The sequence below is a fragment of the Girardinichthys multiradiatus genome, chromosome 20 (assembly GCF_021462225.1).
Source record: "Girardinichthys multiradiatus isolate DD_20200921_A chromosome 20, DD_fGirMul_XY1, whole genome shotgun sequence".
In the NCBI taxonomy this organism is placed as follows: Eukaryota; Metazoa; Chordata; class Actinopteri; order Cyprinodontiformes; family Goodeidae; genus Girardinichthys; species Girardinichthys multiradiatus.
The window spans coordinates 41387626-41400113 of NC_061812.1; the positions used below are offsets into that span (position 1 = coordinate 41387626).

The 12488-nt window shown below is 41.5% G+C and overlaps 1 protein-coding gene across 1 annotated transcript; it reads right to left on the reverse strand.

The window, feature by feature from the left end:
• Positions 1-7542: 7542 nt before the first annotated feature.
• Positions 7543-12010, reverse strand: gata1a (GATA binding protein 1a). Its single transcript, XM_047348032.1, has 6 exons — positions 11875-12010; positions 10395-10630; positions 9817-10320; positions 8497-8642; positions 8280-8405; positions 7543-8195 (listed from the first exon to the last, which is right to left on the reverse strand). Exons 2-6 carry the CDS (start codon positions 10606-10608, stop codon positions 7908-7910), a joined length of 1278 nt encoding a protein of 425 aa, XP_047203988.1. The 5' UTR covers positions 10609-10630; positions 11875-12010; the 3' UTR covers positions 7543-7907.
• Positions 12011-12488: the final 478 nt, after the last annotated feature.

Consider the following 12488-nt stretch of genomic DNA (forward strand, 5'->3'; position numbering starts at 1 on the left):
GCAGTACCCCCACAGTTGTAACTCTGCAGTAATTTACAGTAATTTAAATATGGAAAAAGTTATACAGTTATATGGTCGGAAACAGTATTAGGAGACACAGAAAGGTTTTTTTGTGCTCACAATATTTGTTGTTGAACCCAAGATTATGTTTGTGTTTACTTCATTTTTTATTAACACAGACCACACCAAACCAGTTCAGGTTTTATCTTAGTAATGTTTGTGTTCCTTATTTCAGTCAAACATTGTGGCACAGAGGATACCGGGCAATACAAGCAATACATCTGGTAATATTTAGTTTTTTCCGCTTAAAAAACTTGAATTGTGTGAAGCTGTACAGCATTCTTCTGTTTCAACATTCTCCCCATGTTCCTAGTTGGAAACTGATCAGGACTGTGCATTGTACCAAGAGCCATTGGTAACTGGAGAACCTGCATTGATCCAAAACTAAGGTTGGAGAATTTGTTGGTGAGACAGGTATCACATGTTCACTTCACAAATCTGGGCGTTATGGACAAGTGGCATGAAAAAAACCAGTGCTGACTGAAAGCCAGAAGAAGTTTTGTTGAATGGGACTGAAACTGAACTTCTGGTCATACGTGCAAAACATGTTGCAGACAACTAACACAGCCCATCATTCTGAACACATCACTAAAACACGGCAGTATCATGCTGTGGGATTGCTTTTCTTCTGCAGGGACCGCACAGCTGGTCAGAGATGATTGGATCATGAATATTGTTGAATACAGAGTAACCCTTTGAAGAAAACCTGTTGAGGCGGCACAGACTTCAGACATTTCAGTATAAAGACATTAAATGAACAGGCGGAGGCATAATGGAAGAGTTTTGATAAAAGCATATTCATGTTAGAATGGCCCAGTCAAAGTCCAGGCCCAAATCCATGTCATACTCAGTGGTAAGAACTCAAAATTATTACCTCCCAAATCTTGCTAAAGTTGAGCGACTTTGTTTCAGCATAAATTTCAGTGTTTAGAGGTTTGATTGCAGCAGAGGAAATGCACACTATGCTTTTCAGATTTGTATCTGTACATTTTGAAAATCATGTGTAATTTTCCTTCCACATCCTTTTTATATGCTAGTTTGTGTTGGTCTATAGCAGGGGTTCCCAAAGTGGGGTCGGGAGCCCCCCCGTGGGGCCCCTAGACACCAAGTGGGAGGTCAAGAGATAATTTTCAGATTCATCATCATGTGACTGCTGAGGGGTGTTGAGGGCTAAAAAGGACAAATTAAATAGTTTATTATGAAATAAATAAAAATTAATGAACCATTAAAAAAGAAAATATACCCTGAAATGTCCCATTACACAATTAAATAATATATGATGAAATTAAATAATTCAGTGTAATTAAAAAACAATAAATTCATTTTAAAATACATTGACATTTAAAATACATATTTCACTCTTTATTTTATAAACAAATCTAGTGTTTAAAAATTAAATGTATTTTTAGTGGGTGGCCAGTCTCTAGTAGTTATTTTGCGGTTTTTTACTTTCAATGCAAATAGGGAAAAAAAATTCAAGTGAAATAAAAGCAAAGTAGTAGTGTTGTACATGAGCCACCAGGGGGAGCCTGTGCACCACGTCTTTTGAGCGCGATATTCTCTACCTACTGTCCCACTGGTGTTTATCGCCTTCTTTCACTGTAGCCGAACCAGTTATTGTTTTTACATCCAGTTCTGTTGTTATTTATTAAAAATATTTTGTATTGACAAAAACAGCCTTAGAGTCTCTGAAAACATATTTTCATGTTTAGCCCACTTATTATTCAACACAACTTATAACTGAATACCTCATGTTGTCACAGCTAGAATAAAGGTGGCCTTGTAGGCACTCCCAGTATGCACTGGGAATGAAAGCATAGAGCACAGCAGCAGCAGGGGAAAGAAGTTTTGCCACCAACGGATGGTTCTGTGAGAGAACTGGAGCAGGCCTGTGGTTGCTAATCTATCCCTGTCATTTGCTGCCATTTCCCCAGAGCAGGGCCGACAGCTGCTGCAGATAAACAGCAGATAGAGACAGTTGAGGAAAGGATATAAATTATGGATCCCCCACCCCCTCCAGTTGTTCCTTGAGCTATTTTTTTTTTTTACATATTACTTCTATATTTCCTGTAAAGGTAAACCTTGCAGATTCTATGTCTCAGGGTAGTTTAGAGGAAACATTAAATACCCGCAATAATCACTCTAGATTCACATAAAAAGTTTTCTCTAACTTTCCTGTGTCCTCTGGGAATAAACATTATTGTGTGTGCAATAGTTGACAGAAATCTGCCTGCTCTAAATAATCCTGCAAAATGGGTAGTTTTTATAATCAGCCTGTTTGGCCAAGAGTGTGCTCTGTGTGTGTGGGTGGGTGGGTGGTTGGCGCTGCCAGATGTTCACAGATCTGTAATCAACAAGATGAAACCAAATGCATAAATGAAAGTATTATTTCTCCTTGTCATCTGCAGTGAAGCATGGATGGATCAGCTCTGACACGCCTGTTTGTGATGAGAGCGAACAATTATAGACGTGACTGAAGCGAAGCGTTCCCGGCGCCCACACAGATTATGAAACCTGACAGGATCCAGTGATACCAGATGTGATAGTTTTAAACATCGATCTCTGACAGCAGTACCCTTTTCACTGATGATTCCCATCATGTGTGTGTTTGTCTTTGTCACCTAAAGCAGCCCAGAGAGGCCCTCGCTGACTAACTGACAGGGAGGATGAGAGTGGCGGAGCCAGTAGCAGGTGGATGTTCCCGGGTCTGTGGCCTCAGTGATAACTTATCAGTCATCTTGCAGTCCTTACTGAGCAACCCCAGCCCTGCAGCTCAGCATAAAAAATACATCGCATGTGCTTGCTTCAGTGCCGTGCTTTTTACATGCTACTTTAAAGGAGTTTGGTCAATTCCATGCATTTAAAGGATGCAGGATTCCGTCTGTTTTGTGGCACAGTAAAACTATTTTCTTGTTTTTCCGCCACAGAAGTCAGTCAGAAACTTTGCCTCAATACCCTAATCTAATCTTCAGAGACATGACCACAAGTGTGATCAACACAAAACCACTTTCTCTGGTTTATTGAGCAGGATTCCTCTACAGAAACAATCACAGAAAACTAAATGTCTATTTTTGTAAATCACTGTTAAATTTATAGGTTTTTGTGATGTAAAAAAATGAGACTATGATTAATCATTTCCAAGGTTTTTCCACATATATACATTAACTTGTATTCTGTACATTCAAGTGAAAAACAAACCAATCTTTTAGGAGAACGAAAAAGATGCAACAACCCATTTGAATAACTGACAGGCTTAAACTGAAACTTTGTCAAAGCACCAAATTTTGTCTTGCTAATATTTGACTTCTCCCTGTAAACGTTCTCTAAATTTATCAGATTGTAAGCGCATCACTTGTCGACAGCTTTCTGGAAGTGACATCACCAAATATATGCAAAATTTAGCTTGCGACTTTGGCTAGGCCATTCCAAAACTTTATTTAAAATTTAATTACTTAGTAAGTTTGGACTCACAGTGAGGCTGACATTTAAAATCCGTCTTCATCATTAGCTTTCTAGCAGATAGCTGAGGGCCTCATCGGACTCGTCCGTGAAACTCCTTAAGTTTGCAGACGACACCACTGTCATTGGACTGATCCAGGACGGTGATGAGTCTGCATACAGACAGCAGGTGGATCGGCTGGTACACTGGTGCGGTCAGAACTACCTTGAACTGAACCCACTCAAGACTGTGGAAATGGTGGTGGACTTTCGGAGAACACCACCCCCATACACCCCCTCACCATCCTCAACAACACCGTGTCGGCTGTGGACCACTTCAGGTTCTTAGGAACCACCATCTCTGAGGACCTGAGATGGTCTTCACACATAGACACTGTTCGAAAGAAGGCCCAGCAGAGACTGTACTTCCTGAGGCAACTCAAGAAGTTCAACCTTCCACAGGAGCTGCTGGTCATCTTCTACACTGCCATCATTCAATCTGTCCTGTCTTCATCAATCTCAGTGTGGTTTGCCTCATCCACAAAACAGGACAGGTCCAGACTGCAACGAATAATCAGGACTGCAGAGAGAATAATCAGGGCTGACCTTCCCTCCATCCAGGACTTATACAGGTCAAGGGTCAGGAAAAGAGCTGCTAAAATCTCGGCAGACCCCACATACCCTGCACATAAACTGTTCAGAACTTTACCTTCAGGCCGCCGCTACAGAGCACTGTTCACTAAAACCAGCCGCCACAGAGACAGTTTCTTCCCCCAGTCTGTTTCTCTGTTGAACATTCAATAGAGTACAGAACAACAGCATACAGATGTTGCAAATGCACCTTTTTAGTATGTATGTGTATATTGTACATTGTAAATATGTATATTCTGTAATACAAAAACAAAACTAAAGAGCCAAGTGTACCGGAGTCAAATTCCTTGTTTGTATGTACGAACTTGGCAATAAAGCTGATTCTGATTCTGATTAAACTGTCATTCACCTTCAGAAAAATCTCAGTTTCGTCTAAAGAAAAGAAAACTCAGACCATAATGCTACCACCAACGTCTTTCACTATGGATATGTTCTTTTTGTGCTGAGTAGTAGGGTTTTTGTGCCAAATACACCTTTCATAACTTTGTAGCCAGAAAAGGTCCGGTTTGGCTTCATCACACATTTCTTTTGGAGAAAATAATTCGGTGTTGCAACCCTACGACTTAGTTCAGACATAGGGCAGACTTGAGTCAGACTTAGGGCATACAGCAGGATGATGTAAAACAGTGTTAGAAATTGTTGCAGCTCCTCCAGTGTTACTCTTGGCCTCTTGGTTGCCTACCTGACTTGTTTTTATTGTTGCTACGGTGTGTGTGTGTGTGTGTGTGTGTGTGTGTGTGTGTGTGTGTGTGTTTGTGTTTGTTTTTGTTGCACGGTGAGGTCCATTTTCTGAAAAAATACTACATTGTAAGGACCCACGTCTCCTTGTGGGGGCCAAAGGCTGGTCCCCTTGGGGGAAATGCTGTTGTTGTTAGGGGTTAGTTTTGGGACTAAGTTGTGAATCAAGTTTAGGTTAGGTTTAGGGTAAGGGTCTGGATTGTTCCAAATAATTCAAAGAAGGATGAATGAAGGTCAATGCAAAGTCCCCATAATGATAATAAACCCAAGCTGTGTGTTTCTGTTACCTATTTAGCAATATTTCTGGCATATTTACTAACCTTTTAAAGACCGATAGGCCTTATGGGGCCTAAAGTCTGGCCCTAATGTGGCGGACCCCATTTTAACATTAGGGGTTAGGTTTAGATGTATGGTATGAATTAGGTTTAAGTTAAGATCATGGTTAGGAATATACTGGCAATGCTTAGAGTTAGGGGGAGTGTTAGGGATATTACTAAAATAATTGGGAGTCAATACATAATATGGGTAGAGATACAATATTATGTGTGTGTGTTTATGTGTGTGTGTGTCCTGTGGACTTTATGCTCTCCTGGTCGATACTAGAGTTAATTCTGATTTTTTGTAATCTCTCTGCAAACTGTGACTTTAGCTGAAGGGTGCAAGTGAACAAATGTCAGGAAAGTCTTTCTAGAGGAGCTGAGTGTTATTTCTGGTTAATCAAATTCAGTGGCCAAGAAGACTGAAGTCCAACTTCACTGTCCTTTATTTAAACTTTCTTAAACAAATTCTCACATGCTACTATTTGTAGCTAATGATAAATCATAGTTTACTGATGTTTTAAAGTAAAACAATTTAGGTTCTTTTAGATGGTGTTTTTATCCATCCATCCATCCACATTAGGAGAAATAAGGTTTAACTGTGTCATTTAATTTAATTAAAAACACAGTTGCTCTGTGAAGGCCTCAGGCAACTAGCATCATGAAGACCAAGGAACACTGTAGACAGGTCAAGGTGAAGTTGTGGAGAAGTTTAAAGCAGAATTAGGTTCTAAAACAAAATCCCAAGCTTCGAACATCTCTCTAAGCTCTGTTTATCCATCATCTGAAAAGCGAAAGACTTCAAATCTGCAGAACAGCGCAATAAGAGCATTGGTCAAAGAAGTGGCCAAGAGGCCCATGGAAACTCTGGAGGAGCTGCAGAGAGCCACCACTCAGATAATCTGTTGATAGGACAGCGTTTAGTAATGCACTCGATGATCTGGTCTTTACGCAAGAGCGGCAAGAAGAAAGCCATTGTGGAAAGGATTTGCAATTTGCCACAAGGAAACAAAGCAAGTATGTGGATAAAGATGCTCTGGTCAGATCAGAACAAAGTTCAGCTTTTTGGCCTACATGTGAAATGTCATGGCAGAAGCCTAACACCCATCAACTCCATCCCCACAGAAAAACACTGTGGTGGTAGCATACTGCTGTGGGGATTCTTTTCTTCGGCAGGGACAGGGAAGCTGGCCAAAGTTGATGAGTTGTCAGAGGCTGAAAACACTTCATACTGGTTCACCTTCCAGCAGGACAACAACCCTATATTTGGATGGCCCAGTCAAAGTTCAGACCTAAATTCAGTTGAGAATTTAGATTTGTATTTTGTGAAAAGAGAAATGAAAAAACACCTATTATGCTGGTCTATGAGAAAATCCTACTTCTAATAATATAGATGCAGGTTTGTGACAGTGCCAAAATGTAAAAGGTTCAATGGGTATGAATAGTTTTTTTTAATGCACTGCAAATAACTTGAGTCAAATTGATTTAAAAAAAAAATCCCCCAAACATATTTCCAGTGTGTCAGAGCTCAGACTGCACCGACTACAGCAGAGGTTTGTAAAGCTGAGGAAGGCCTCCCCAGGGGAGAGGCTCCTAACAGTTTCACAGGAGGCTTGGTGAACAAGGATGATTTAATATTAGTTAATAAAACAATCCTAAAAAAGGTTTGCAGTGCAGTTGAAAAGTTCACATATATTAGCTGAAGACAGACATGAATCTAGACGTTAAATCTAACCTGGATTTTGCAAGCAACAATATGTGCTTAAGTCTGCTTACCTGCTAAGTGTGAGAGTTAAATAACAGAATGATGAAGAGGTATTAAACTGAAAATCCCTGGACTGCAACATGGATACAGTGTGACTCATCAAAACCCTGCTAATTTTTCCAAATACATTCATTGCTCAGCTTTTTCAGCTCTGTGACGTCACTAAGAATAATATCACTTCTGATTTCTGAAGTGTCTGATAGTTGCATTCAAGCATGCAAAAATCCCCAGGGACCAGTTACTGTAAATAAATACATCACATTCATTAGGCGCGCAGTGTGTTTGTGTTGGTGAGACAGATGCTCAGTTGTTCGTCAACTGGTGATACTGGCCGAAGCATCAAACCAGGTGTAAGTGTTGCACTTTAGTTGAGTGTTTGTCACTTCTGCGGAAAGGGGGATTTGCATAGCGGCTATGTACAATTACACTGTCAAAGTGGATCAGTGGCTGCACAAAGGCACCACTATGCCAGCTCAGAGGAGTACAATACCAGCACACAGGAGGCAACACTTTGGCCAGGCCTCAGAGCTGGAAATTCAAATGAATTAAAACAAAACCCCTCATCAGTCAAGCATCAGTCAAGCATTTTATTCTTCTCTCTCTACTTTCAGTGTAGTTAGATTGTCTATGCAAATACATAACAGAGACCCATGAACATTAAAACTAATGCGTAACTTCACATTACAGAGAGTAACAATCCCTAAGCAGATACCTGCACCAAATAAGATGCTTGTTTGTATTTACAACGGAGCGGATCTCTTATCAGCGAGTTTACATTTGCAGCAACCTGAGTGGATTTTTATCTGACATCATGCAAAAATATATCAATAAAATGTGATAGAATACAGTGAAAATAAACAAATCTTCATTGACAAGACATCCTCTATGTACAAATCCATGCAAATGACAAATGATAAAGCACACTAGCTCCTACTGAGTCACACTAGAGTGGGCACCATGCCCGAGTTGAGGTGGTGTGGGTAGGGTAAGCCGCCAGACGGGTGCAGGGGGGTCGGGGTTGGGATGAGGTGCGGTGTGTGGCTGTAGGTTAGAAGAGTCCCGGGGCCGAAGGAAAAGGACCCGACATTGTCATCCAGGGGAGGTTGCTGGGCCATTTCGGAGTACGGCTCGAGCAGGACAGCCTTTTTGCTCTTCTTGTTCTTGTTGGAGGCTTTTCTGTTGCGAGTCTGGATGCCTTCCTTCTTCATGGTGAGCGGTCGGTTGACCTAGGAAAATACGAAAGGATTTATAACACAAAGTGCCAGATTCTCCCGCTGGTGGTAACTGTTCTGTTCTCATGTGGGCCTCACATTGTGCAGTTTGAAGTAGAGTCCACAGGCGTTACACACAGGCTCTCCGTTGGCATTGCGCCTCCACAGCGTTGTTGTGCTGGTGTGACAGTTAGCACAAAGGGTACCTGCACGCTTACTCACGATCTGAAACACAGGAAAGGAAACGATCAAGGTTTCTTCACCAGTTGATATATTTAACATATCAGGAAAGGAGCCGGCTGACTGTGAGTCACACCAGTCTCTTCTTGGGTCGGATCAAGGGTCGGTTCTGGCCGTTCATCTTGTGGTACAGTCCACAGGCGTTACACAGGTAGTGGCCTGTACCGTCCCGGCGCCACAGAGGCGTCGCAGTGGCTCCGCAGTTTACACACTCCCGGGCCTCTGTTCAAATGAAAGGAAAAGGTTATGATTGGAGGTTTTTAAATATGTATAAAAATCTTCAAAGATACTGAAATTATGAACAGTACGTTAATTAACGTTGAACTTTAATTTGGTCCGCCTTATAATCTTGGTACATTCCAGCCATGACAGATTGTCTTACTGCAACTGCTTTGATGAATCATTTGAAAATGACAACAACATTCAAACCTTGAAATGCTGCTTCATTGATTCATTTAACTTTTCATTTTTTTTGTCTGCCAGTATAAACTGGTTTGTCATACTGTAAATATCACGTGTTTCTAAAAGGGTAGTAAAAACAGCTTCAAGACTAAAACCTTCCATCCTACTGTTTAAAGTCCTTTTATTGAGATGCTGAAGGTGTCAGAATGATCTGAGTTTATTCACACATCACCCTCCCACACTCCTCCACCTGTTTCTTGGACGAGTCCCTCCATGTTAATCTGTGTCTCATTCCTATCCTCTCAACCCCCAGTCGGTAACAACAGAGGGTCTCTCAGACCGAGTCTGGTCCTGCTGGAGGTTTCTTCCTGTTAAAAGGGCATTGCTCCTCTCGACACACTTGCTCAGGAAAATGAATTGCTGTAAAGCCAATGACTTGATGCAATCACCTCGGCATCATTATGGAGCTAACTTTTTTATCAAATGAAATAGTAAATTAACTATCCTAACAACAATCTAATTTGAATGTTTATAAGTGAAGTTCAACCTTTCTGTGTGACCGGATTGGATTGATTTGATTATATATTTCCCTATAACTGGATATGAATTGGATCTGTTTGTTTTTCAAGGGCCTTGAAATGACATTTGCACTATATGGGTAGACTGAATTAGAATGTTGCTGTGCATTGTCAGTCAGCTGGCTGACAGGAGGCTCCTGCACTGTTTCTATACTAACAATTTTTTTTGGCTGTTTAGAAAATATCTCCAGTTGCAAAATATCCCAGATTTTTGGATTTTTACTTAAATCTGTGTTTTAAAATCATAACATTATTATAATTGTAATAATCTATATGTTAGATGGTTTTTGTAGCAGCAATAGAAATAGTTGTTGCCTTTCTGGCATTTTGTTTTAAATGTTGATGCACATATCATAGAACTGTGGTATTTGTACACAAAGTTTTAGATTCCCATACCAACCCATGCAAAATCTCACCTGGAGTGGTTGCCCTTATCTTGTTGCGAAGCTTTGGAGAGTAGGACGGGCTCATCCATGCTCCGCTGCTGGAGTAGAGGGCTGCGGAGCTGTACTCCTGCGGTACGCTCATGTACGAGCTGTAGGGGTTCAGCATGTGTGGGTGAGAGTGTGATGATGGGGTGTACATGCTCCCGGCTGCAGGAGTCAGGTTTAGAAAGTTGCTGTTGGCCCCCGAACCACCCAGGGGACTCAGACGCTCCGCTTTGAGGGCCTCCTGAAGACAGGGGCTCTCCCTGCCCTCTCTTCCAGGGGACGAGTACCCGTCTCTGCAGGTGGTGAAGGAGGAGGTGACCCCAGGGGTGTAGAGGGAGGTTGGGGTGTGCGAGTTCAGTGTCGACTTGGTGAGGGGACTGCTGTTCCAGGTGGAAGCTGAAGAGCTGTAGGGTGAGCTCAGGGTGTGGCCTGGTCCATCCAGGAACTGGAGATTACTGAGGAGACCTGGAGAGGTGTAAACCTGTCGGACTTTAGACAAAACAAAGAACAGGAATGAGATGATGAAATCTTGATGTAGAGGATGGAGGACTTTTTGTACTCACCAGAGCTGTGTCTGTAGCCGGATGGTGCCCGGGTATGGCTTGGGTTCGGAAAAAAAGAGGACAGCCCAGCATAGTCGGTGTCTGTACCAGAGAAAAAGGCCTCTCCATCTTCTCCAGAAGTCAACAGACCCGCATCAGAGGAGAAACCAGCAAGGGGGTCAGAGCTAAGCAGAGTGGGAGACACCCAGTGGGACTGATCGGATGAATCCTCCATGCTGACAAGAGAATGTTTTAGCCTGAAGGATAGCAGAAATAAAACAGATGGATTATTTTTATTCCTCCTGCATCGCCATTCTTTCCACTATTCAGCTCTGTCCACTCAGGTACTCTGATTGTAGCAGATGATGCATTATAACCGGGCCGCTCACTAACACACCAAACAAGTACAACTTGAGGTTATCAGGGACAAGATCTCTCGACAGCAGGCTTTTTCAAACTTCCTTTTCTAGGATCCTCATTTGACTGTGGCTGAAAGTAACAACTAAAAATAACCGGCACTTTAAAAGTAGTGATGAAGCCATTGACCGAACGGTTACTAGGTGGCCTTAAACATAATAGGGGTGCCAGTTAGAGGTACGCTAAAGATATGCCCAGGGGGACGCGCTACCTGATAAAAAAAGACACAAAGAAACGGAGTTCTGTCTGCTGGCGGATTTCTTTTTTCTTTTCAATAGGACTCAAAAACAGACTGTTTAGAGAATTACAGCAAATCTCCTTCCAGTTTAAAACAAAAACATTTATATTCTAGAATAAAGAAAAAAATCTCTTCAAAAGACTAAATAATATGGTCATAGTAAAAGTCCAGTATCTTTACAGGAAAGAGAAGAAGGAAGAGAAGTGGCTGATAGTGTGTGATAAAGTCTGAGAAAATCTGATATGGCCCATTATTATAATTCTGTGTATGTCCAGCTCCAATGTTACAGCCCCCCCCCCCCCCCCAAATCTGATCTGATTATTGGAAATCTGTTGAAAAAACTGTGATGGCATCTCAGGGTGAGACAGCACATCGTGGTTGGGTGGGCAAAGAGACAAAATTGGAAACAAAAACACTGAACTAGCTGAATAAATACATTTCAATGCATCAAATATTTAATATTTGATCTTAAACTGAGCAGTTTCATATGGTGTTTAAAATGTGGTTGTTTCTTGAAAAAAATATTTAAACCTATTTTCCTAATTCAATATACAAACTAAACAAATTTTAGAACCAATATGCTGGACAAAAATATTCAACAATGGCCAAATACAGTAAAAAATTTGTCTTAGGTTAAAATAAAAATGTATGTTGAGCTGGAAAAAGAATTACTTTCATCCCTTTGAAAGGTTTTCACCTCTCAATAATATCTAACACCCCCCCCCCCCACACACCCAGTGAGAGTTTTTCTCTTTCTTTTTAAAAGCCCAGTTACACCCCAGCAGAACAATTAACAAGAAGCACCACAAGAACACAAGTCCAACATGAGATAAAGAGGTCACCTACCAGAGTGGATGTTCACAGAATTTCTATAAGCCTGTTGAAGGTGGCCTAGCTCAACTGACTGACTGATTATCTCACCGCAGGCTGATGGCTACAGGAGTAACTTCTTCAACCAGCAGCAAAGTTTAGGGCTTACGAGACAGTACGTGGGAGGGGTTGGAGACAACTTTTTTTTAAAAGACACACCTCTCTGGTCCATACAAAAAGAGCTTGCATGATGGCAGATGTTACATATTTACAGCTACAAGGAAAAAAAAAATCACATTTAACTGTCATTTATTGACGAAATACAATTACTGCAGCGGGGTTGTGGCACTGGAAGGCCGTTTTAAATCTTAGTTCCTCTGCTCTTTCTTTATGTCATTGTGTGCCGCTTGCGTAGCATTGATAACGTACATGTATCTCAGATGATTTCCACCACGGATAAAAAAAGCGCCAAACCACGGCTGTTATCAAGCCGCTCCAGGTGATGGACAGAAATACTGAATGAGATGGATTTATTTAGGTGTAGGATTCACGTGCTGGGCAGATGCAATGAGAAGGATGCTTCTCAGGAGCAGCTTCAGGCCTGGCAGGGAGAACACACCATGGGAGGCATCTTTTTTTAGTCTGTTGAT

Coding starts and splice junctions, on each gene's coding strand:
- gata1a (XM_047348032.1), bottom strand. CDS start 10,608: ATGGAGGATTCATCCGATCAGTCCCACTGGGTGTCTCCCACTCTGCTT. Junction 10,321..10,394: donor CGGCTACAGACACAGCTCTG/GTGAGTACAAAA, acceptor TTTTGTCTAAAG/TCCGACAGGTTTACACCTCT. Junction 8,643..9,816: donor GATAAGGGCAACCACTCCAG/GTGAGATTTTGC, acceptor TCATTTGAACAG/AGGCCCGGGAGTGTGTAAAC.